Below are 24,163 nucleotides of genomic sequence, written 5' to 3' on the forward strand. Positions count from 1 at the left end.
GTCCTTTTTGTATAATAATAATAATAATAATAATAATAAGCCAATCCAAATCCTCGAGTGATAATTAATTAGATAAGAATTTTCCTAGATTAAGAGACAAATTAAATTAAAAAAAAAAAGTAGAGGGGCCGGGCCATATTAAAAAAAAAATGAAGAGTAATTAAGGGGCTAATCATACTATTAATCCAGTCCTGGAGAAAAGAAGAGCTAAACACAGCCAACTCTAAAAGCCTATCCTACGCAACTAGCTAGATTGTCGTACGTGAATATAGATCAGGCTCAAAAGACCTCTATCCAGTTCAAATTCTTCATGATCTCGAAAAAATGCCCTCCATCTTCGCTTTTTTTCTCTCCTCCATAGTTTTTGCAAAACCCTAATGAGATGCACTAACCCTACTACGTACCTCCCTCTGCCATGGCTGATCTCGTTTATTCCACCCCTTGCATACTATGCCCTTTAATCCTTCTCGTGCTCCTTTTTTACTCATTCAACAGTTTCTCCACCAAAACTTCTGCTTCTCTACCGAATAATCTCTCAAATACTTCAGAAATGATTTCCCCTATTCCCAGTGCAGTTAAAGATGATCACTTCTACAACACAACTAATTGTAGCAACAGCGTAATTAAGCCAGCCCTTTAACACTTATGAAGGTTATAGAGTAAAATGGGACTTCTGTTTCGATTGTTTGCTGACAGAAAGTTTGATCAAACAGGTGCAAAAGGAGCTGCACAAGAAGAGCAGGATTGAAACAATGGAAGAAGGGCTGGCAAGAGCAAGAGCAGCAATAAGAAAGGCGACTCGAATGCGTAATTACACATCTTATAAGAAAGAGAGCTTTGTCCCTAGAGGATCCATCTACATAAACCCTTACGCCTTTCATCAGTTAAGTTCATCTATATATCGCCATGATTTACAATTTAGACTCATTTTTTGTTCGAAAGGTTGAAATTATATATATACTAGCTAGTAACGCCAAGTCCTTTAAGTTGCGTATTAGCACATGTAATTTTGGTTAGTGATAATAATGGATTTGGTTGGCATTATTTACTTGCCTAAACTCCATGGAAATCAGGATTAACAGGTCATGTTGAACTGAGATCATAAGAATTAATTAGGAGATCATCGTAAATAATCTCCACTTTCAAAATTATACGGCTTTGATTCAGTAAGATTACCATATTAAGGCCTGGATGGAGTGTAACAGCTAGCATGGCATGGTGAATATTAATGTTGTGGTTTGTCTGTGTAATCCTAGGTCATTGTGTTTGCACATTCCAGGAAAGCACTGATCTTCACAGACTGCAATGTGTACTTTTGTGCAGCAACCATACTTAACTTTTTGGTATTTCGCGAGGAGTTTGAAAACTTCTGCTCCATAAGTAATATTTATGAACTTAGAGCAGCTCTCACTCCCCCTATATAATATATCATAATCTTTTGTAGCCTTGTGTATTGATCTTTGAGACGGTCCCCCATTTTAGGATTTAAGAAAAGCAGAAATTAATAAGGAGATAATTGAAGCAGATTTAGTTGACATTAATTAATTGGGTAAAGTAATATAAAGCTTCTTGGGGTATTATTATGTAATTACATAGTTAGAATTCTCTTAATTGTGATTAAAAAATTAATCAAAAACATACAAAAATGGGCATGATTATTTTAGTACAAGAATAATATATAAATATCACGATTTAATCTCAATCAATCATGTGATGAGTTTTTGTTTTTAATATTTCATTTCTTCTATCGATAAAGTTTATTCTTTTATTTATTAGGAGCCACATTGAGATGGAGAAGAGATTTAGAGTATGGACATACAGGGAAGGAGAGCAACCACTTTTTCACAGAGGCCCGATGAATGATATTTACTCCATCGAGGGGCAAATCATTGACGAACTGGGCAGTGGCGAGAGCCCATTTTCAGCTAAAAATCCTGACGAGGCGCTTGCATTCTTCGTCCCTGTTAGCATCGCCAGTATCCTTCATTTCATCTACAGACCTTATGTCACCTTCTCTCGTAAGCAAATCCAGGACATTGCTGAGGACTACATTGGCCTCATTTCCAGCAAGTATCCGTACTGGAATAGAAGCAGTGGAGCTGACCATTTTATGATTTCCTGTCACGATTGGGTATCCCTGTTCTTTCTTAAGTACTCTTAATTTTTTAGAGTTTTGCGATAATTAGTTAAAACCCAGCATTTAGAATAACTTGGTATCTGGGTTAGTGAAGTTTAAGAGCTTTAATATGGATTTTGTTAGGAAGAAATATACGAAAATTATATATTTTAATTATGCTAAAAAATTACTGTTTGGGAGATATTGAGCTTAGTGTTTCAATTTAATCCATGCCCTAATAGCTATGCACAAACTGTTAATGGTAACCCCTCACTCGCTGCAAGGATCTATCTACTTTAAAAAAGAGGGGGGAGAAGAAGAATTATGCTGACAACTTCAACTTCTTAACTTATCTCTTTCATTTGATCTATCAGGCACCAGATGTTTCGGCTGCAAACCCTGATCTGTACAAGAACTTCATTAGAGTTCTATGCAATGCCAATTCCTCCGAAGGGTTCAGACCGGCGAGGGATGTCTCCTTGCCTGAATTTAAGCTCCCGCGTGGAAAGTTAGAACCAGAACACATCCTCCAGCCTTGTGATAACAATCGTTCGATCCTTGCCTTCTTTGCCGGGGGTAGCCATGGGAGTGTAAGAAAGATATTATTCAAACATTGGAGAGAAAAGGACAATGACATTCAAGTTTACCAATACCTCCCTGAAACCCTAAATTACACCGAGCAAATGAGTAAGAGCAGGTATTGCCTGTGCCCTAGTGGATGGGAAGTTGCAAGCCCTAGGGTAGTCGAGGCAATCTATTCAGGCTGTGTTCCAGTGATCATTTCAGACTATTATGTTCTACCTTTTAGTGATGTTCTTGACTGGAGCAAGTTTTCCGTTCATATCCCGGTTTCAGGGATCCCAGAAATCAAGACAATTTTACAAAGCATTCCCGTGGAGGAGTATTTGGAGAAGCAAAAGAGGGTTGTTCAAGTGCAGAAACATTTCAAGCTCCATCGACCAGCTAAGCCCTTCGATGTGGTCCATATGGTGATGCATTCTGTGTGGCTCCGGAGGCTTAATATCAGGCTTCCAAGATAAGAAATTTCATGATTTAGATCATAGCTTCATATACACACAAATATATATATATATATATATATATATATATATATATAATGCTATTGTATAATGTAGAAAGTACAATGTCCATGGCTCGTACTCTTGTATACCTAGCCAAATTAATTACTATATACGCATAATTAATGCCCTTATTTATTAATTCTCTAATTATTTCAGTAATTCTTTGGGGCCATGGTTTACTGTTCTGTAGATTTTCCTATGATTAATTTTTATTCTCTTTGATTCACAATATTGTGTAATTACCCATCAAAAGCAAATTATGTGGGAGGAAATGCACGATAACTTTTTTCTTTTCAGTGCCTAACATGGGATAAAATTGCATAGCCTTATATTCTAGAAAATCATTAATTTTAACCCAAAAACTTAAGTTATTAGATAAAATTTCAGGATATGATTTATATTATTCTCTAACACACTCCCTAAAAAAAAAAACTTTTTAGGCTTGAAACTTGTACAGGCTCATATTACTATGTGCTTGATTTTTTTAATCAAATAAATAAGTGATGCATTTCGAATTCATGACCGTTTAGTTATAAGTTCTGATATCATATTCAAATAATCATCTCAATCCAAAAACTGAAGTTATTAAGTAATATTCAAAGATATAATTTATAGTATTCTCTATCACATATTACCATTAATCTAGTTTTGTATAAGCTAATCTTCAATATGAGTTATGAATTATACCCTATATGAATTTCGAAAGTTTTCGTCCGAAAAAGTCTCACCTTAATTTTGTCCGGTAAAGCCTTTTCCCGATGATAATTTATCAAGCAAAGTTTGTCTTTTCCCGACAAAGGTGGCCATCGTCGAAGATTTTCTTGACTTTTTGTTCGGTAAAGATAATTACTTTATCGACGAGAATTCGTTGTGAAAGAGCAAGTTCATCTCCGGTGCCAGCCTTGAATTATACTTTTCCTGATGACATTTTGTCGCCGTAGACTCTTTCCCAACGAGATTTTATTAGGGAGGCTTCTTTTACCGACTAACTTTTCCTCATCGAAGCATCTTTTTCCGATGAGATTTTGGAGAAATATAAAACAAGAATCTAGCCAAAGGGTTTAACTCTAATTAATTTGGTATAATTAAATAACTACATGTATATTTTGGATTAATTAAAGAAGATATAATAAATACATCTCCCGATTTTTTATATTAGCAAGTGATTGATACAAGACTCAAGCTCGAGACGCATATACTCCCACAAGGAAAAAAACTCACCTCCACCCAATTCATGATAAATAATTTTTACATAAATCTTTTTCATCATGAAATGAATTTCTTTATAAGAGCCAAAGCCCAACCATTTAGAAAGCCACCGCAGAGCAGGTTAAATTAGTGCAAAAGGAACCCAAAAAAAAAAGAGCACAAGGCCAGATTAAAGCCCAGGTCCAAAACCTCTCTATATATTAAAAATTAAATTGAAAAAAATAAAGTTTTTTCACAACAGTCCTTAAAGGAATGTAACATGGATTAGCTCAAAGTTTTCTTTATTTATTTATTTTTAAGATTTTTTTAACATGATCATGCTGCATGTAGTTTATTTAAAATTAAATTTTATAATTTATTTTGGTTAATTTTTAAGGATGTGCTTGATTTTGAAAAATCAAAATCAATTTTTTTTATTAAATATAATTAGAACTTTAAGGATCAAAATTAATACTGAAATAAAATTGATTTGTTTAGATCTTAACCGGGTTTGATTGGATCAATCAAGTAATTAAAAATTTATTCAGATCAGCCGAGTTTCATCGAATTAATATTTGTTTTTTATTTAATTTAAAATATAGTCTAGATCAAATTAATATTTTTTTAGATTGACCCGCTAAATTAGTTTTATTTTTAAAAACTATGATTTCATCAATAATATTAGTTTTATTTATGTTTACACCTTTTTTTTAATAATTAAGAGTCTCTATTTTCTCCTAAATTTGAATATACAAAAATTTCATTTCCAATCCTTTCTTGGCAAACAATTAAGGCAATAATTACCAGCTTTAATTAATCATAATCATACATTAATATTGTGTTTCTCTCCTTGATACCAATCGTATTAATTTAATATTATATTATAGATATGATTAATTTTGTAGATAAATTAAGAAAAATCATTAGATTCCATGATTTGATTAATTATTTGAAAACTGAAACTTCAATGAGGAATTCTTTTCAAGATTAATAACAATATTATTACTATAAGATTGGAGCTTTTTAAGCCTTTTGATCAATTCATATATGCTTTGCTTCTACGGTACGAACTTCTGTGTGTATTTACAATGCGAAAGAATTCTTGTAACTGAAGCATGTTGCAGGTGTGTATACACAAGTGTGTGTCCACTGAGCACTGAAAAATCACTCATTTCTCTCTGGCTCTTTTGACTCTTCTTTTTTTCTGCCTTTATGTAATGTCTTGTAATAACTACTTACCTGTAGAAAAAAAAAATTATATATATTTAAATTGTTTAATATGTTATTATTAAAAATAAGTTTTTTTTATTTTTTTCATTAAAAAAAAAAAAATTTAAAACTATCCTAATATAGAATATTACCATGTCCATATGTATATATATCGTTGCTCACGCTATCATTCACTCTCACTCTGTAAGACACCAAATCCCAAACAAACTCTCTCTGTGTGCACCCCGCATTTTGATTTCTTCTCTCTCTCTCTCTCTCCCTTTCCACAAACCGTTTTTCTCCCTCACGTTTTCTCTCTCTGTTTTTCTGTATACTGCTGTCTATCAGATATGCGGAGGTGAAGAGAGAAATAGAGGAATCAACTCTCATGCTGATTGAAAATGGAAACCAATTCATCTGCATTGATTTCTTTACTGCTATTCCTTTCCGTTTTGCTCCTGTTTGGTTACATAAATAACAATTTCTTCTCTGTTAATTCTTCTCCTAAATTTGAATACACAACAGTTTTCTCAGTTCCAATCGTTGAGTTACAAACAAACGCAATATCAATCAGTACCACCTCTGATCATCATCACGATGATCCAATCCTCGCCGTTCACAATTCTGCTGCTCCATCTAACAGCACCACTGTACTCACTGTAACCGTAAGTACCTCAACGCTCTCTCCCTCCCTCTCTGTTCTCTTAACTGTGCTTGATTGATTAAATGTGCGTGATGATTAGAAAAATGTGAAGAAGAAGAAGAAAAATGTGGAGTTGAGCAAAGAAGAAGAAGAGATGGAGCACGGACTTGCAAGAGCTCGAGCTACGATTAGAAAGGCAGCTTCGTTAACTGGAAATATTTCGAGGATCGTCGCTGACGGTGATGAAAACGACGCCGCCGGTACTATTTATCTTAATGCAAGAGCATTTTATCAGTAAGTCGGTTTAATTACTGTTAGTAGCTTCCAATTATTCAACACAGCCAGAAGAAACAGAATTTTTTTTTTTTGAAAAATGATAAAAATAAAATATTAATCATTATTAGACTTTAAACACCTACCTATTTAAATCACATCAAATTTAACCGGATGAAACCAGACCGTCTAGCATAACTTGAATAAGTTAACTGGACAATAACCATTTTTGCTCTCTCTGTTCAAGCAATGGAGCTTGAAAGAGTTTAATTTTTATGAATCTATTTTACAATAAAATAATAGCATAATTTTATCTTATGTTCAATATTATTCAAAATTTAATAAGTTCCTAACATGTGTATATGATTGTAATAAAAAAAAAAAAAAAAAAGAAGCTATAGGTGAGCTAATGGTTCAACCGATGAACCAAAATCCTTGCTACTTCACCGGTTTATTTCGATCCTAATAACTGTAATATCAATTTATTTAGTTTTTGATAAGGAGGGCATGTTATTCAAATCAGTAATTAATTCATAAATTAAAAACTATATATCATGATGTGCTAAACATGTAAATCGCACGTTTCTATATAGTAGAATGAATTTTCAAACTATAGTTGTTAAATATATGCTGGATTAACTAGTTGATATGCCAAACTTGACATTTGAAAACTAATTTAGGTTGGGGTTTTAGTTAAATTAAATAAGATATTAATCTAGTTAAATATTTTTGACTTGATAAAATGTTATTACTTTAATAAAAATAATTAATTTAATATAATTCAATGAAATGAAAGTCTATATAATGACTGACAACCAAATTCTTGTTTTTTTGTTAAGTCTTGGAGCTTGGTCTTATAACTATACATGAAACTAAAATATGCAAGCTATTGAATATAATTAATGTATGCTGGAAATGAAATCCAAAAAATCTTAATTAATTTACAAAACCTGAAAAAAAAACCTGAATAATAATAAAAATATATAATAAATTAAAGCTTTGAGACTTTATAAACTGCTTGGCTTGTACGAAAACTCTGTTCTTTGTGCGATTGTGGAAAAATGGAGAAAATTCTTATAATTGAAGCATGGTGTGTGTGCACATGTGTCAAAAGCGCACTCAAAATTCACTCATTTCTCTTTGGCATACATAATTGTTCTCAATCGTATGATATAATGTGGATCATAATAACTACTGTTGCACTGGCAAAAAAGCGGCTTTTGTTTCTCTATTGTAATCGACAGTGTCGAGATGGATGCTGCTGCTTTTTATGGTTAGTGGCCTGGTTATGAAAGGGGAAAATTGCCAAGTGGTCCTTTCTTGCTCTTAGCTGAAAAGAACAGACTACTAGGTATACGGCAAGCAGTAGCTAGCAAGCTGAACATACATGACATCCTCAAGTTGTACTCATCATGGTCCCTCTGCATATAATGGTTGAGTGGACTTGAGACCACCAAATAGAAGTATTCTAGCCAATGATCACATTGCTGCTCTCTTTTCTTAGATATAGAAAAAAAATATTAATGTTTTTAAAGAGAATAAAATCATGGTTTGCAGTGTCAAACTCACAAACAATTGTGGGTTGAGATTTTTTTTGCAAAAACCCAGTTTAGGATCGAGACAAGTTTTATTAATTAAGGTCACTCTACATAAAATGAACCTTCTACACCTTCGTCTTTTGTCAACACCAGCTGATAGGGATTTGCTTTTGTTATTCTCAGTTTTAGCGTAATCTTTTCTTTATTTGACCTGTAGCCTCAACCAGTAATATCTAAAATCAGTGCTGTTGTAATTCGTCTGTGATCATTCAAACTCTTAGCTGAGATTTACAGGCGTGTTGAGGTCATGTGTCAGGGTTGCTACTTGATGGTGATTTGCATAATTTAATACATACATACAATTAATTGATATTGATCCAGGTTCTCATTGGCTAGCCAAATATGTGCGATTCTGGGTTCTTTTAATTGCATTATATTGTCAACATCAAGGTCATTATCCTAAGTGTACTATCATAACAGATAACTAAATGGCATATGATTTGTATACATGTGAATATGTACACCTCTCAAACATTAATCATTTCAAACATTGCAGAAGTTACATGGAGATGGAGAAGAGATTCAAGGTCCACGTGTACTCAGAAGGAGAGCTACCAATTGTCCACGACGGGCCATGCAAAGACATATACACAATAGAGGGGAGGTTCATACACGAGATGGAGCATGGAGCCAAGAGGTTTAAAACAAGGGATCCTCGACGAGCTCATGTTTACTTTATGCCTTTCAGTGTCGCATGGATGGTCAAGTATCTCTACAAGCCTCTCACCTACGATCACACTGCAATGAAACAATTTGTGGCTGATTATGTGAGAGTGGTATCGAGCAAATACCCCTTCTGGAATAGAACTCAAGGAGCCGATCACTTCATGCTTTCCTGTCATGATTGGGTGAGTAATTTCACATAAAACGTTGCGTTGCATCTCCAAATTAATTAATGACCAATATATACAAATTAAATGTCTCTGACGTGAAGTAATTGAGTTCTCATGACTTGACAGGGTCCCCATGCTTCCCACGGCAATCCTTTCCTTTACAATACATCAATACGTGTCCTGTGCAATGCCAATAGCTCAGAGGGTTTCAGCCCGCGAAAGGACGTGAGCCTTCCTGAAATCCACCTCTATGGTGGCAACGTACCCCCCCAACTCATCTCGCCTCCACCAGCCACCAGCCCACGCCCCTACCTTGCATTCTTTTCCGGTGGGCTTCATGGCCCAATCCGCCCCATCCTCCTAGACCACTGGAAAGGCCGCGACCCTGATCTTCAGGTCTACGAGTACCTCCCTGAAGACCTGGACTACTATTCATTTATGCTCCGGTCCAAGTTTTGTCTGTGTCCAAGTGGTCATGAAGTGGCGAGTCCAAGAGTTGTTGAGGCCATTTATGCAGAATGTGTGCCTGTTATTTTATCGGACCATTACGTGCTCCCATTCAGTGATGTCTTGAGATGGGAGGCGTTTGCAATACAGGTGAATGTATCAGAGATACCAAGATTGAAGGAGGTGTTGGCTTCTGTTCCAGAAGAGAGATATAGGAGGCTTAAGGAGGGTTTAAGAGCTGTTAGGAAGCATTTTGTGTTGAACCAGCCTGCTAAGAGATTTGATGTGTTCCACATGATTTTACACTCCATTTGGCTTAGGAGATTAAACTTAAGACTTGTTTAGGTATTTTTTAATATCCAATATACGTACACGTGCTAATTAATCCTATACATAAAATAGTAAAAAAAGGGCAAGTGTAAAACAGTACGGTTGAGTTCCCCATTGACAACTGTATTGTAATAGAAAATGAAGTGAAATCTTAATATTTGTTTTTTCATGACCAAATGATGTTAGTGCTGCCCTATATATTTTAAACATGGCTATCCTACCATTAATTTGTACAGGAATGTTAGTGTCATCTAGGATCGATGCGTGATGGTGTTCATAATAGATACTTGAAGTGGACTGATTGTGCTACTTAATTTGAATGGTGAGCTGGGCCCTTATTTTTCCGAGTATTTCATTTAAGGGCTTCAGTCCAGCCCATTATACTCTTTAGAGCCTGCTAGATCTACAGTGACCCGAGCTACGCCGTAAGCCAGCAAAATAAATTAAAGCACACAAAAGAGATGCTTAAACAGATACTATTTATAAAAAAGCAAAAAAATATATGATATTCGAGTTATTAACTTGATTGAATCTAATAATATCAGGTAGTTTAATATTTTTATTTAAACTATAAAATGATGAATTTCATTAATGAACTAAAACGTTAATATTTACATCGTGGTCACTTAATTTATTGCAACAAAGTTGTGAGAGAATCGTTCAATTTGAGATTTGAGCAAGTCTCCAAAAGAGAAACGATGCCTTTCATGGGGGCTGATATTTGGGATCGTCCTCGTCGACGACGACGTCGTTGTGGTATCATTCTTGATCACTTCAAGATCAGTTAGACCCATTTCTTTCTTCATTGACTTGATGAATCCCATATCTACTTCATTCCCTGAGATGTCTCTTACATAGAAAGCATTCACTGCTTTCTCTCCTTGTGTTGCTACATCTGCTCGAACGACGGCCAGTCCATTTTCTCGGAGAACTCGAGTTATGTCCGATAGCAGCCCTACTCTATTTTCTGCACGTAACTTCAGCAGAACTCCCTGCTCCCAAACAGCAAATATAAACAAATTTGACCATTGAAAATCATATGATTCTAGATCCATGTAATAATTTTATTTTATTTTTTTTTTAAATGAGGGCTCACCTCACTAACCCGACGCTCTATGGCGGCCTCTAAGCATTTAATTACTTGCTCTTTCTCACTCTCTGTGTTAAGTGCATATCCATCGTTGTGTCTAATGAAGTATTCCTGTAGCAACAAATATTTGTGGTTGATTAGTTCATTGAGAAAACAGATTGCGGCATAATTATATATTATTTGAATGTTTTATTCCAACTTACTTGAAATGCACGGCCATCGTGATCAGAGCTAACCGAAGCATGGAAAATCACATATTGCATATCGGTAAGTGTGCATATGGTATCGAACATGAGCCTTCGCCGATCCTTGCACTCTATGTTAACAATTGAATACTCCTTCTGGTCACAGTTCTCCATCGAAACCACCATCTTTGACCCTCCTTCGTTGTTATTCAATCCGGTTCCCGTTGAGGATGAGCTTCTAGGGCCATCAAAATCTCCTACCGAAAGCATGAGTTGATGCAACCTCCTCTCTACATTGCTTACGGTGCCTTCCCCTCCAAGAAATCCCCCGGTCTTCACTTCTCGATTGTTGATTTGGGATGGTTCACCAGCGCTTAGCACTGTGTTGGCGCGGAGAACTGTGGTTAGATGATCCTCGATGGAGGCGAGGCGGTGAGGGTCTTCAATCGGTGTGTGGGAGGATGGATCGGAAATATAAGCGACACAAGCTAATCGGGCATTGTGGCTCCAAGCATGGACTTCTACAATGTTGCATTGAAGGTCTGCCAAGGCAGCTGATATCTCGGAGAAGAGGCCAGGCCTGTCGGTTCCTGACATTTCAATGGCCGTGTGCTCGCTTGAATGGTCGGCTTCGACAATATTGTTGGTATATGCTCTTGCATTAGGAGGGCTTGGGGTACTCTCCCTTGTTGTCCCTATAGCCTGCAAATTAAAGTTTTTAGGTTGGGTGTTAAATTAATTACAATAACAATCACGCTAATCGCACTAGCTTGATGAAAGATCAAAGTTTGATTACCTGCTGGATATAGTTAATAACATTTTGATCTCTAAGTTTCTTGCCATGCTCATCTTTAACATGAAAAACTGCATGAATGCGCAAATCAATCGCTCATCAACATGGATTGATCATAAGGCCCAACAAAATGTTGTGAATAGAATGCATAAAATACTTACCATCCATGAACCACCCAGCATCGGAAGAAATATAGCCTTTTGAGATGGTGAGATTCAAGTCTGTCAGAACTTGTACAACCTCCAGGAGGAGGCCCTGCTTATTTACGCTGTCAACCTTCACAACTGTGCAATCTTCCATGCTTTCATTATCAATACAAACTCTACAACTGCAATGCCACGATGAACAATAATGTTGGCTTCAGGAGTCTGCAGCTATGGTGATTATCATAGGTTTGATTATGAATTCAAGGTTTCTATATTGAAAGATAAATCACTTACGTGGGCCCAAATATCCTCTCAGGCAGACTATCAAAATCAGGATCAAAGTAAGGCCAGCAAACATTCTTCATTCTGCATATCAAGATAGATCGAAAACGTAAGAACTAAGACTCCCAAATCATCATAGTTTGAGAGAGTTTACTAGCCTTTGAAAAAACTTGTTTGTTTAGCAATGCATCATAAAACTAGCGAATGATTGCTAATTTAGGCACAGTAACAGTAACAGATCATTTCAGCTGCTTAACAACTCATCAATGCCAGGAAAAAAAGAAAAGACAAAAAAGGATAGTCCAAAAATATGAAGGTAAGATTCTCTTCACCTTCCGTTTTCCAATATTTGATATCTTAAAATGCTTGAATCCATTGCAACCATTTACATAGCTGGTGGAGATCAATACTCTATTAGAGCATACACAGGCTGTTGTTAATTTAGCCTGAAGCCCCCCTTTCTTCTTGGCAAATCTTTATTTTCTGGCAATTACTATGGGCTATATATAGCGAATTACTTCAATTAAATTCGCAATGCAAGTTAATTATGGTAAATATATCAAAAAGCTAGGTTCGCGCACGAACATATAATCAAGCTTTGTCAATGATATTCGTGTGATTTCTTCTCTTGAAAGTCTCGGGTTCAAGTATTTCTTATTTGTAAGAAAAAAAAATATCGTACTATTCCTTAAAATGTAGTTGCAGAAGGAGAAGCTACGAGATCGAATAGGAAGTTAAGTACAGTAGCTTACATTGATATTATATTGTGGTGGTACAGTGGCCGAGCTTGCGAGGCAGATATGCCCAGAAGAGAGAGATAAGATCAAGAAGATGTCAATCTCCCTCTTGAAGAAGAAATTAAGGATGGTATTAAGAAGATTTATATCGAGAAAAAGTGGGATCCCTTCTTCAATATTTATGGGAGAAAAGAGAGGGAAGAAGAATGTTGTTAGTTACTATTTTGAGGTCCGTGAATGAATCTTGATTAGCTTAAATAGAATGTTAAAACACTTGTGGAAGAAATTTATTAGAAGAAAAATCATAGAAAAGGGTAAATGTACAAAAGTCAAATAATATTTATCGGCCACGTTTGTATTGATTTTGTCCTCTTTTCTTCGCCTCCATGTCTCACAATCATATCCACATGCTTCCCTGTGTCTTTGGCGCCATCCTTTATCGAGTGGATAGTAATTAATCCCATTATAATATTACAAGTAAATAGCAAGGAAAATTGCTCCTCCTCTTCGATCTTCTCGCTGGCAAAATGGCAAACACGTCATTCAGATACGTGAGATAGCTGGCTGGCTGGCTATGGCTAGGCACTGCACTGGTAAAACTTGCTTTCAAGATACTCCATAAGCTATGGAGTTATCATTGTTATAGTAACTGCACAGGGATACGTTAGAGCAGCCTGTGAATCAAGAGGTTTGACTAGGGTTTAGAGATAAAGCATGGAAGATTAGGTTCTTGGAAAGATTATTATGTGGACTAGATCCATTATATTGTTATTAATTTGATTTACGCTAACCATGTAGCAATTTATCATCCTAAATATCGAGCTCGTTATACTCACAGATACAAATTGTTTAGCAATTTATCATCCTAAATATCGAGCTCGTTATACTCACAGATACAAATTGTTTTGGTTCCATATTGATTTCTTAGGTTTTGGAGCTTAAATTTAAGAGGAATCTTGCTTGTAAATCCGAGTGAACTTCAAGGAAAGCAAGTTCATGGAAATTGAGCCACCCCAAAAAATGGGGCCTTCGCACCAAGAACAAAATTCTTGGCATGAGTGAAAATGACGTAGCTCTAATTATATGCTTCGGTGACCAATTTGAGGCATTGGATTTTCTCTTTTCAGATGCCGAATCTGCTTAACTCATGTCCAAAAATAGAGAAAGAAATGTCCGCTGCCTGATTTTTCAATCTGCTCTGATGTCACAAGATTTGCACATGTTAGAGAAACAGGTGTCTTGATTGTCGAAGCGTGTTAATTTTCTAGGCTATCTCATCACGGCACGTTGGCAGAGTCAAAGATAACGTTGTTTGATCATTCCTATGATGGTGGTAATCTTATGATGACCTGGCCAAGTCATTTCTTCTAATCGAAGGAAATATCGTTGTCTGGTCTTCTCTACTTGAACGTGCCGGCTGAGGCGGAGAGATTTGGTTTTTGTTTGAAGATTAATATCATGTTTTCTAGGATAAAGACCTAATAGCAGTCCAGATCATGGAACGAAGACTACCCAAAATCAGACTGCTTTGTCGGGCGATTGGACCGTCTCGTTATAGTATATTTTTAAACACGAAAGGGATGGGAGAACGCTCTAATGAGAGGTGAGCACTGAGCACAACCAACAAAACTTTTCAAGAGCTTTGCAATTAACTTTTTTATGGAAAAAGAAGCGAAATAAGTATGGCATTTGCAACTGCCAGTCGTATTGGACTCGCTCCCCGCCGCCGCATGAGATGTAGTGTTTTATTCACCTTTTGTTTTCTTTTCTTTTTCAGTGTTCCAACAGTTGTACCAGTTAAAATGCCAGGAAATAACTCGAAGAGGACATCCCTTCATATAGGGATGTCACCGGGCTCTGTATGGAGAACAAATGCCAACATTTGACAATATCGAGTCTGTGATTGCAAAATTTATGTATGGTTAAACCATGGACCAACTGCTCCATTTATGTGCCCGTTGCTGTGGATCCCAACACCATTTGAAATCAGTGGAGGCAATCCCACCGCCATTGGAGGTGGAGCAGCAGGATACATCCCATGATTGTGGGGTAAGGTGTGGGGGCTCACATGAGGACTGGCTGGACTCCCCTTGCGCTGTTGGAGGACATGAATCTGCCTGAGGCCTTCCTCGTGAATACGTGATATTGTCTCTAACTCTTGCATCGATAGAGCTTCCAATCCGGCTCCATAAAGAGGGGCGTGTCGGGTCATTTCTTCTTGAAGAGAAGCGTCAAGGGTGTGGATATATTGCTGAAAAATGAAAGGAGGGTTGAGAATTAATCTGACTGCTGCTTCTAATTCACACAATGTGGAAAAATAACAAGTCTACCATTAAGATTTCATGTATGCTTGCAAATGATTAATCAATACAGAGCTTATATCATTCCAAGATGTTGCTGCCTGAAGCAGACATACTAGACTTTATTGAAAGAACAAATAAAAGAAAACATAGGCCGACCCTTCATTAGGTTATGTTGCGGCTCTTCTATTGCAGTCGACAAATCATGCACATGTAAAGACCATCCACCAAAAAAGAAATCCCATTTTTAATGAAGTTTACCCAAATTGTTAAAGGAAAAACGAGTCCATCGCCTAAAGCACGGACATTGCATGCAAGAGTTCAAATAGCAAATTAAGACAAGCCTGTTGAAAAAAAAATTAAGGTGATGGTTTTGATACTCAAAAGACAAAAAATGGAACTGCAAGCTTGATCAAGTATCATGACCCAAGGCTTTTGATATGAACACATGATTAGACATGACTGTGATGATAAAATACTCAGAAGAGGCACCGACTATGTAAAAGCACAAACCTGACAGGCCTGCAACTTTGATTCCATCCCATCAATATATGCTTCACACCTAGCAACCTGCTCTTCCTTCTCCCTCTTCTCTCCTTCCGTTTGCCCAACTGTTTGTGTCAACCTCCGAACCTCATCCTCCAATGACTGACGGATTTCTTCCCTGGTCACATTCTCTGTTGCATATCGTTTCAGTTCTTCATCAAATCTTTTTCGTGCAGCTTCAGCACTCTTCAGCCTTTCAGTGAGAGCATTTTTCTCTTTTACTACTCTCTGCATTTCATATATTTGCAGCACAACAGCAGTCAGCATTTAAGGGACAAGAATGTATGTAAACAACTAAAATTGTTTCCATGAATTTTACGCTGCAACCTCAACCAAAAGAATCTTCTTAAAAAATAACATAATCCATCCACCTATCTCAAGGACAGAAGCAAATTCTACAGGAATATCTCAACCATATACATCCACAATGTTGCTTACAAATATCAACCAACTCTATTATTTCCAAAACATTCCTCCATAACAAAGCAATATGATAAGACTTGGCACGGCAGAGGAGTTCCATTTTTTGACTGCAGGAATTGAAATTTACAAAAAAAGATGTTCCAAGATTCTAAGGGAATTGCAGTACATTGCGGAAAGAGGTGAATGGTGGGGCAGGATATTATTAACTGCCACTTTTAAAAAGTCTCTCCCTAATCTGGGAGTAGTGGGAGCGAGGTAATGACTTTAAAACTTTCAGACCCAAACTTCCAATCATAACCTTTTAACTAATTTAGCAAAATATACCCTGCAGACATAAAAGTAATTTGAAAATAGTTACCTTTCTCTCCCATTCTCTAACCAAACAAAGAAAAATTATTTAACTTGCATTTCCATACTGATGAATCAAAACAAGGAAAGAGTATTCTCTTTCGAATCCCTTTCCTTAATCCCCCTCCCTTCCCCTTCTCCCCAGAAATCCCAAACAGTGAGCCAGAAACAACTAGATGAGGTGTTGGCTAAGTTAGTATTTCACCTTTAGATAACAAACAAGAAGTAATGGATTGATGTAGTAAAAAAACGAGAGCATTCATAGAGGAAAACATATCCAATCATCCTACCTTCAATTCATCCCGTTTTCGAGACTTCAATTGGGAGAGTTGTGTCTCGGCATCATGAAGACGGTCTTGAAGAACTTTCTTCTCAACTGTGAGCTTGATAATTTCATCATCTCTCTCTGAACGTACCCATTCAAGCTGACTCTCAACTTCATGTATCTGTTCAAAAAGTTCCTTCTTTTCCCGAGCAAAGCGATCCATCTCAGCCCTCATTTCAGACTGTCATTTCAACAGTGTTATCAACATTAATAAATTCCCACATGAAAAATTCATAAATGTTAACTAACTGGATTATATCTGGTACCTTTAGCCTGTTGTTAGTGGCCTCAGAGTCACTCAATTTTTGAGATAGATTTGCCTTCTCCCGAGCCATATTGGAAATTTCTGCTTTCCTATCATCACGCATACGGATAATTTCATCTTCACTAGCACATAGCTGGTGCCACAGAGCAGCCCGGTCAACATTTGCAAGTTCAGCAACCTCCCGCATCATGCTCAGAACAGGTTTAACTATCTCTTGCTCCTCGCAAGCTAAAATAGCCAATATATCCAAATCTAGATCTACATCACGACTATTCTCTGTAGTACTGGTGGCATGATCGACAAGTCTCTTTAGCATTCTCCCTCGACAGGGCTCATTTGCATACCATTTAAATAGTATCGTGTACAGCATCTTAACAAATCCCTTCACACAAAGGTCTCTAGAAAGGGCCAGTGTCTCAGCAAGACCAAGAACAACAGAGAAATCATCCCGTTGAACTCGCAGCTGTTCACTGGCTTCCCCCTCTATTATAGCATCTTCATGCTGAAAATTTTCAGCAACAAATCTGGCATTAAAATTCAATCTTTGAGCGAGACGCCTTTCCAAGACAATTGCTACAGATTGAGCCATAATTGCTCCTCGACCTACAGCCCTCTCAAATGTTTGAGAAGCTTCAACAGCAAGGCAAGGTATGGATAACATCTCAATCAGAATATAAATGTCAGAAAAATGACTGCTAGAATGGAATGTCTGCTCATCCACCACCTGCAACCTTTCAGCAGCAGATGCATTTTCTCCAAACAAGAAAAGACCGCAAGGCAATGTTGAGCAGCTGTCACCAAGGTCATCATCGCAATCAATATCTCTTAGTATGGTTTCAGCAACATCTCCCCAACTATTCACAGTTTTGCTCAAAAAATCCAGGACAAAAGGGGACACATCAGCCCCCAAAATTTTTAGCCTACTACGAACAGATCTGACCTACAAAAGAAAACAGAGCAATTTAAATAAGCATTAAAGAGATCTTGTTAAACAACAGAGGAAGATATTCTGAGAAAGAAATGTGTACTGCTTCAGGAAGATGTTGGCATTGGGATGCGGCTTTGAATATAAAATCAATGGTAGCAGCAAGAGGTTCATCATTTGAGTCAGCCAAAAGATCAAAAGACTGAAATAGAACACGCTCCCACACATCACTGCCACACTCCAGTTGACTAAGAGCACCAAAAACCTACGAATGACCATCAAAATCACACAATGAAATATCTGGCAATAGACTTAAAGAAGAACAGTATGTGCAGTTGGTCAAAATAGAGAGGGAGTCTTTTATAAAAGTGTATCTATTCAACAGTTATCTTACAGGTATCCGCAATGCAGGTTCTGCATCAGGCTTTTGAAGTCTTTCAAGAAGTGCATAAGCAACCAGAGGATGCTCTGCATGCTCAACCAATTTGGGTACCAAAGAAACCAGGTCAGGCTGCAGATGTTTAGGAGCTTTATCCAACACAAGAGCTATCTTTTGCGCAGACTGCGGTCTTCGTCTTGGCTCTGGGCAGCCTTGTGGAACAGCTCCATCTAGGGCCCTCAGTGAGTTGACAATCAGTCCCAAGAGCTCCTCAGATTGTTCAGGCCACTTGGTCTGAAAGTCCGACTTCTCCAAGTAATTAATATAAAACAAAATATTACACAGGAAAAGTAAACAGTTATGCAGTGGAAATCCATACCTTAGAGCGAAGTGAAGCATTTCCTGAAGCATCCCCTGCTGTTGTTACAGGTGGATAAATAGGCTGTCCTGGAAGAGCTTGTCCAGGCATACCAGTCCCATTTATGTCAGAGCTCTGAACAGCAGATGCTCTAGCAGAATCATCTATACCAGAATCCAATCTTTCATGTACAGGAAACCGAGCGGATTCTGTTGCTCCACTTTCCCTGTCAGATTCCAATGGGCTGGCCGCACCATTGACATGAAGAGAAGGCTTTGAGTGTGCATCAGATGACTCATCATTTGAACTTCCTTCAGAAGGTTGGCAACATTCAACCATTATGTCCAAAAGTAAATCTATAATTGCCTGCTGCAAAACTTTAACTCCCATCAGCAAGTTCATCAAGCTGGGGGAAGATTCATCAGCCTTTGTGGCCTTCTTTGCATCATTGCTACTGGAAAGTTTTGTTGGAAGAAGCAGCCTCTTTACTTTAGCAGGGTCATCAAGATAAACACGTAGCCCAGTCAGAAAACCAGCAATGGCACCAGCATCCATTAAAAGCTTTTCTCTTAAAGTAACCTGTGGCTGCGAAGGATTGTCTCCATATGTGAGGTGAAACCCAGCTCTGGAAAGAAGGTTTCTAAATATATCTTCTTCATCTCCACTTATTCCTTCACTATCATCAGAATCAATGAGTTCATCAGGATCAGTTGTTAAAGCATCCTGATCATCCTCAGATGCCAAAACCTAACAGAAGGCAGAACAAACATAAGCATTCAGCCATCATACGAAGAAGACATGATAACAAAATAAAAAATGCTGCTTCTGATCTCCAACAAATTTGTACAAATGTACTTGTTATTGAAAATAAGATGCATAGGAGTAAATTTTTATAGCACAAAAGTGCATGCAAGAAAGGTACACAAAAAAATCAGAACCATTGAACTGGTGGACTAATTCATGATTGTTTTCGTGCGCTATTCTTACATGCATTTTCCTGATGTGTTGCACCAGAAAAAAGGTGCATGCAAAATTACCAATACTTGGGATAAGCAAGTGGGGTTTAGGGAGTGGAGTGCAACTACCCCCATTATGTAGTTCAAGGCCTAGTGGGCCTCTCAATGAACCAAAACAAATAATGTTCTTATAATTCTGAGATAAATAACTTAAAAAGAGTGTAAAATATAGGACATCTAAAATGCCTGGCTGGTGTAAATAGAAGATTATAAAAACTCGGACACAAAAGTCCTCTCCATTAGCCCATGATGTTGAGGGTTAAAAATCACACAGAAACATGATGCAGACACATGAACCAACATGCATGTCACCATACAAGAATCTCAGTACATAAAAATAGCAGAAAATGATCAAAGACCATAATTCTAACCTCTAAATCTGAAAACTCGAACCATGGGCAGCAATCTAATATTTCACAGACAAAAACAACGGTGTCTCGTACAAGGAACCCTGCATCTGTTTCCAACATATCTGACACCTTCATGAATTGCAGGACAGAATTATTCCATGTCTTTGTACAAATAGATGACTCCTTCCACACAGTCTTGGCAGGATTTTTTTGATTCACTACAGCCATTCTGTATCTGACCCAAAAGTTTTTATCTGGATCACTACCAACTGACTGATCACTCTCTAAGTATATGCATATGGTGTCAAAGGACTCATACACACCTGCATGGGGAAAAATACATACCATCAGTTGAATAAAGAAAGAGAGCAGCTGCAACCAGAACTTCAGTAAAGAGATGACCAAAGATAACTCACCAATCCGAAGCTCACAACCACCAGCTTGGAAGAACTTGCTAAATATTTTTCGAGTTTCCATTATTTCTTTGAAGGACAAGAAGTTCTCCACTTTCCATGTAAATGAACTTCTTTTGCCAACCCCATCAATCTGGGAAGCACCATTAGTTGACTCGGTATCCTGATCAGTAAAATCTTGCATTATGGATGTTTCTTTCAGTATGAGAACCTCTGCAGAGAATACAACAGTATCTTGAACAAGAAACCCAGAATCTTGATCAAACAGGCTTGTAAGTGTCACAAATTCACGCCAACCCCAATCTTTGGCTGCTTTGGAATAGCGATTCTGAGATTCCTTTGTGACAGATTTTTCCTCCATCCTCTGGTTCACAACTGACAATCGATGACTCACAAAACAACTCCAGTCGCTAGAAGTATTCCGTGAATCCGTAACTTCAAGAAACACTGAAAGGTGGCATGGTGGCTGCGACTGCCCTGATACCACCAAGCATACAGGAATTTCAAATCACTTCAGTTTCCTAAAAAAACTTCCAGTTTGGCTTACAAATTAACTTGAAACCATTTTGCATGTGAGCAAAGAGAAGGCGTTAACTGTCAATTTGGTTTACATATCTAGCAATTGTACAATTAGCTTAAATACATGATGCATGCAATCAATGAAAACCTTCTCTTTCCTAGAACAGTCCAAGGACCAAAACTTAACTAGTTAAATTATAAGCGGTAAGCAATGATGCATGGCGTTTTGCAAAACCTTAATCCAGTTAAACGAGTTTATCACTGATATAAAAAAAAAATACGAAGCTACTTCAAATAAATCCAGCATAACAGACCATTATAAAAAGATAGCAAGCAAGCTCTCTGTGTCCACATAAGTAGGAAGAACTACTGCTCAACTATCCATATCGAGACGTGCTGCACTTGTCTTAAAATCATCAATTAGAGCAGGATTTTCATAATAGATTCAAGGCATACTCCAAGTCTGTTAGCATACAAATAAATGAGCAACGGTAAGTTCATAGCCAAATACTACTAATGACAATCTTACATACCTCGAGGATAAACAATGAGTCGGCAATCCCGGTTCCCAATCTGGAACCTCCTGCTCTTGATGCAAAGACCAGTAATCTTCCTCTTCTTCAAAAGATCCTTCAACCTTGTAAAATTCTCAATCCTCCAAGTGAATTTCCCCATATGCCCATCAGACTTCCTTGCTCCACCCCCAATCCTCCCTCCATTTAAACCCCCATTCTTTGAAAAGCTACTGAACTCCTTAATCACATGAAATGAAGTGCTAAAAACGGCAGTATCATCAACCAAAAACCCTGATTCAGCCCCAACAAAATCAGCCATTTTCATATAATCATTCCACCCCAAACTTGTATTGTCCCCGCTTTTATTATCTGCCGCAAACCGTCCATATGAATCCCTATGCACATGATTGCTCCCCCCAGCCTTTTGATTCAAAACAGACATTCTAAACAAACACCAACAACTCCTATCCGAAACACTTGTCTTCTCCGTATCCTTACTCTCCAAACACATAGACAAATAATCCGTACCATTCACTGAACTCTGATACACACTAATCCTTAAATTACATTCCCCAGCAGGAAACACCTGACTCATTATCTTCTGTGTCTTAATCATTTCCTTGAACAAGCTAAAATTATGCACTTTCCACGTAAATTTCCCACTCAACACATCCGATACTGGTCCCACAACAACCGAATTCGACGAAATCGATAAAGAAACCCCCGATTGCACCTCATTATTACTAGTGCTACTACTATTGTCGCGGATAAAACTAACTGACTCATTTAAAATCAAAATATCGGCGGTGATTAAAACGCAATCATTATTAAACAAATAACCTAATTTGGAATCGAAAACGGTAGAAGCCGGGGTAAAATCACACCAACCGTGTGATTTTTTCTTGCTGGAAAACCGATGCCATGAATCACGGTGTATAGTTTTGGAATCATCAAGTGGATTAAAAATTGATAAACGGTAGCTGGCAAAACAATCCCATTTTGAAGATGATGTACCGCGCGGGTCCATGATTTGAAGGTAGATTGAGATGTAGCCAGGCAAAGCTTGAGAGTCACCTTTAGGGTAAATTAATAAACGGCAATCGTAACCGCCTACCTCAAAATATTTACTCCATAATGCCCTAGCTTTGACACGTGGAAAATTCTGTACCGTCCATTTGCAGATTGCCGAATACTCCCCTCGCCGATCGATTGTAACGGCTTCTGCCGCCGCTCCGTTCGTCCCGTCTCGCGTGGTCCCCACGGTGATATCGTCAATTGTTGTGGTGGTTGATGTTGGCGTTGCTGTGGTCGTGGATGATGATGTGGCGAGAGAGGATTGGTCGGAGGGGGAAGGTGTAGGGGCGGATGAGGAGCAGGATGAGGATGTGGCTGCTGCTTCCATTGAAGTGGCGATGGTGGTGGTGTGGTGTTTCATTGTTTGTTAGGGGTTTTTGGTGTTTGGTGTTTGGTGTTATTTAGTATTTATTTTATTTTTACTTTTCTCTCTCTAGAGTTTTGATCAAAAAATTTAGAGAGAAGGAGAAGGAGAAAGAGAGGCCCAGGGGTGTGTGGGCGTGAGGCTAAAGAGAGGAGGCTGTTCTGGACAATGAGCTCCTTGTGGACTTGTAGTTAACCTGCCCTGCCCTCTTTTCTTTTTCTTGTTTTCTCTTTTGGTTTTTTTTTTTTTTTTTGGGTTTTCTTGGGTCAGGATTCGATGTGGCGTGGGTACAAGTTTCGCTGTGTGAGATTGAGGAAAACTTGGAGGTGGGTCCACATCATGGGGCCTGGTTATGATGCACGTACGTGGGAGTAAGGACACGTAGCCCGTAAAAAGAGCTAATTTTATCAAAGTATTTTTTTCGCAAGAGATGGGTATCAATTGCCATTTTCCTTTTTTGTTTTGCCTTGATTTTGAATGCATCCAAAAAAAAAAAAAAACAGCTAAAAAGAGCTTGTATGTTTTGGATTTTCTTATAAAAAATAAAATAAAAGCAAAACCTATTATCATAATTTTTCAACATCACTTTAATTTGTTTTTGAAGAATTACTACAATTAATTTTTTATTTTTAAAAAAAATAATAATAATTAACTACTCTTGTATTAAACATATTTATCAAATCAAAACTCCATATTTAATCCATTTAACCTAGTCTAGCACAAGATTGATATTTTATTGAGAAACTTTGAAATAATATTGTTTTAATTTAAAAATAAAATAAAATAATATCATTTTAATAAAATAAAACTTAAAATAATTCTTAGAATTGATCTAAAGAGTCTAACTCGAGTTTAATCATGTTAATATTCAAGTTTATTCAAGATAAAACCTAATCTAAGTTTAGATCAAAATTAATAAGTTTTTGAGTGAGTTAATTTAGTCCAAATTAAATTTTAAATTAATAAATTAGCATCTTGATTATGTTAAATAATTTTATGATTGTTTTAAAATAACATATAAATAAATATTATTTGAGGTGAGCAAAGTATTTTCATCAAAATTACACATAAAAGATCCCACCATTTATTAT

At 37.2% G+C, this 24,163-nt stretch overlaps 4 protein-coding genes across 6 annotated transcripts; 2 read left to right on the top strand and 2 right to left on the bottom strand.

Annotated features, from left to right (window-relative positions):
- The first annotated feature begins 312 nt into the window (after positions 1-312).
- LOC118051253 (probable glycosyltransferase At5g11130) lies at positions 313-3,316 on the top strand. Its single transcript, XM_035061879.2, has 4 exons — positions 313-619; positions 714-883; positions 1,777-2,131; positions 2,491-3,316. The coding sequence occupies exons 1-4, from the start codon at positions 416-418 to the stop codon at positions 3,154-3,156; spliced, it is 1,395 nt and encodes a 464-aa protein (XP_034917770.1). The 5' UTR covers positions 313-415; the 3' UTR covers positions 3,157-3,316.
- Positions 3,317-5,822: 2,506 nt separating this feature from the next.
- Positions 5,823-9,884, top strand: LOC118051251 (probable glycosyltransferase At5g25310). The gene is made up of 4 exons (XM_035061877.2): positions 5,823-6,260; positions 6,339-6,532; positions 8,606-8,957; positions 9,069-9,884. The coding sequence occupies exons 1-4, from the start codon at positions 5,997-5,999 to the stop codon at positions 9,732-9,734; spliced, it is 1,476 nt and encodes a 491-aa protein (XP_034917768.1). The 5' UTR covers positions 5,823-5,996; the 3' UTR covers positions 9,735-9,884.
- Positions 9,885-10,259: 375 nt separating this feature from the next.
- LOC118051252 (ACT domain-containing protein ACR2) lies at positions 10,260-13,205 on the bottom strand. The gene is made up of 7 exons (XM_035061878.2): positions 12,968-13,205; positions 12,228-12,299; positions 11,949-12,115; positions 11,791-11,858; positions 11,013-11,696; positions 10,816-10,920; positions 10,260-10,711 (listed from the first exon to the last, which is right to left on the bottom strand). Exons 2-7 carry the CDS (start codon positions 12,296-12,298, stop codon positions 10,346-10,348), a joined length of 1,461 nt encoding a protein of 486 aa, XP_034917769.1. The 5' UTR covers position 12,299; positions 12,968-13,205; the 3' UTR covers positions 10,260-10,345.
- A 1,365-nt stretch (positions 13,206-14,570) lies between these two features.
- On the bottom strand, positions 14,571-23,270 carry LOC118051250 (uncharacterized). Of its 3 annotated transcripts, none has more exons than XM_035061876.2 (10): positions 21,653-23,270; positions 20,604-21,077; positions 20,209-20,510; positions 18,843-19,568; positions 18,479-18,757; positions 18,188-18,349; positions 17,161-18,099; positions 16,860-17,075; positions 15,766-16,026; positions 14,571-15,203 (listed from the first exon to the last, which is right to left on the bottom strand). In XM_035061876.2, exons 1-10 carry the CDS (start codon positions 23,067-23,069, stop codon positions 14,865-14,867), a joined length of 5,115 nt encoding a protein of 1,704 aa, XP_034917767.1. In that variant the 5' UTR covers positions 23,070-23,270; the 3' UTR covers positions 14,571-14,864. The 3 variants fall into 3 exon arrangements, with proteins under 3 accessions (XP_034917767.1, XP_034917766.1, XP_034917765.1); XM_035061875.2 differs by having other exon boundaries at positions 18,479-18,769; XM_035061874.2 differs by having other exon boundaries at positions 20,209-21,077.
- Between the last annotated feature and the right edge of the window lie 893 nt (positions 23,271-24,163).

This window comes from Populus alba, chromosome 18, assembly GCF_005239225.2.
Source record: "Populus alba chromosome 18, ASM523922v2, whole genome shotgun sequence".
Classification (NCBI taxonomy): domain Eukaryota; kingdom Viridiplantae; phylum Streptophyta; class Magnoliopsida; order Malpighiales; family Salicaceae; genus Populus; species Populus alba.

What these genes read in the sequence shown, in the direction of transcription:
- LOC118051251 (XM_035061877.2), top strand. Translation starts at nt 5,997, where the DNA reads ATGGAAACCAATTCATCTGCATTGATTTCTTTACTGCTATTCCTTTCC. An exon ending in CCACTGTACTCACTGTAACC is followed by an intron (nt 6,261 to 6,338) that starts GTAAGTACCTCA and finishes CGTGATGATTAG; the next exon opens with AAAAATGTGAAGAAGAAGAA. An exon ending in AATGCAAGAGCATTTTATCA is followed by an intron (nt 6,533 to 8,605) that starts GTAAGTCGGTTT and finishes CAAACATTGCAG; the next exon opens with AAGTTACATGGAGATGGAGA.
- LOC118051252 (XM_035061878.2), bottom strand. Translation starts at nt 12,298, where the DNA reads ATGAAGAATGTTTGCTGGCCTTACTTTGATCCTGATTTTGATAGTCTG. An exon ending in TGCTGGGTGGTTCATGGATG is followed by an intron (nt 11,859 to 11,948) that starts GTAAGTATTTTA and finishes GCATTCATGCAG; the next exon opens with TTTTTCATGTTAAAGATGAG. An exon ending in ACGATGGCCGTGCATTTCAA is followed by an intron (nt 10,921 to 11,012) that starts GTAAGTTGGAAT and finishes TTGTTGCTACAG; the next exon opens with GAATACTTCATTAGACACAA.
- LOC118051253 (XM_035061879.2), top strand. Translation starts at nt 416, where the DNA reads ATGGCTGATCTCGTTTATTCCACCCCTTGCATACTATGCCCTTTAATC. An exon ending in CAACTAATTGTAGCAACAGC is followed by an intron (nt 620 to 713) that starts GTAATTAAGCCA and finishes TTGATCAAACAG; the next exon opens with GTGCAAAAGGAGCTGCACAA. An exon ending in AACCCTTACGCCTTTCATCA is followed by an intron (nt 884 to 1,776) that starts GTTAAGTTCATC and finishes TTTATTTATTAG; the next exon opens with GAGCCACATTGAGATGGAGA.
- LOC118051250 (XM_035061874.2), bottom strand. Translation starts at nt 23,069, where the DNA reads ATGAAACACCACACCACCACCATCGCCACTTCAATGGAAGCAGCAGCC. An exon ending in GCCAACATCTTCCTGAAGCA is followed by an intron (nt 18,100 to 18,187) that starts GTACACATTTCT and finishes TTTCTTTTGTAG; the next exon opens with GTCAGATCTGTTCGTAGTAG. An exon ending in GAAAACGGGATGAATTGAAG is followed by an intron (nt 16,027 to 16,859) that starts GTAGGATGATTG and finishes TATGAAATGCAG; the next exon opens with AGAGTAGTAAAAGAGAAAAA.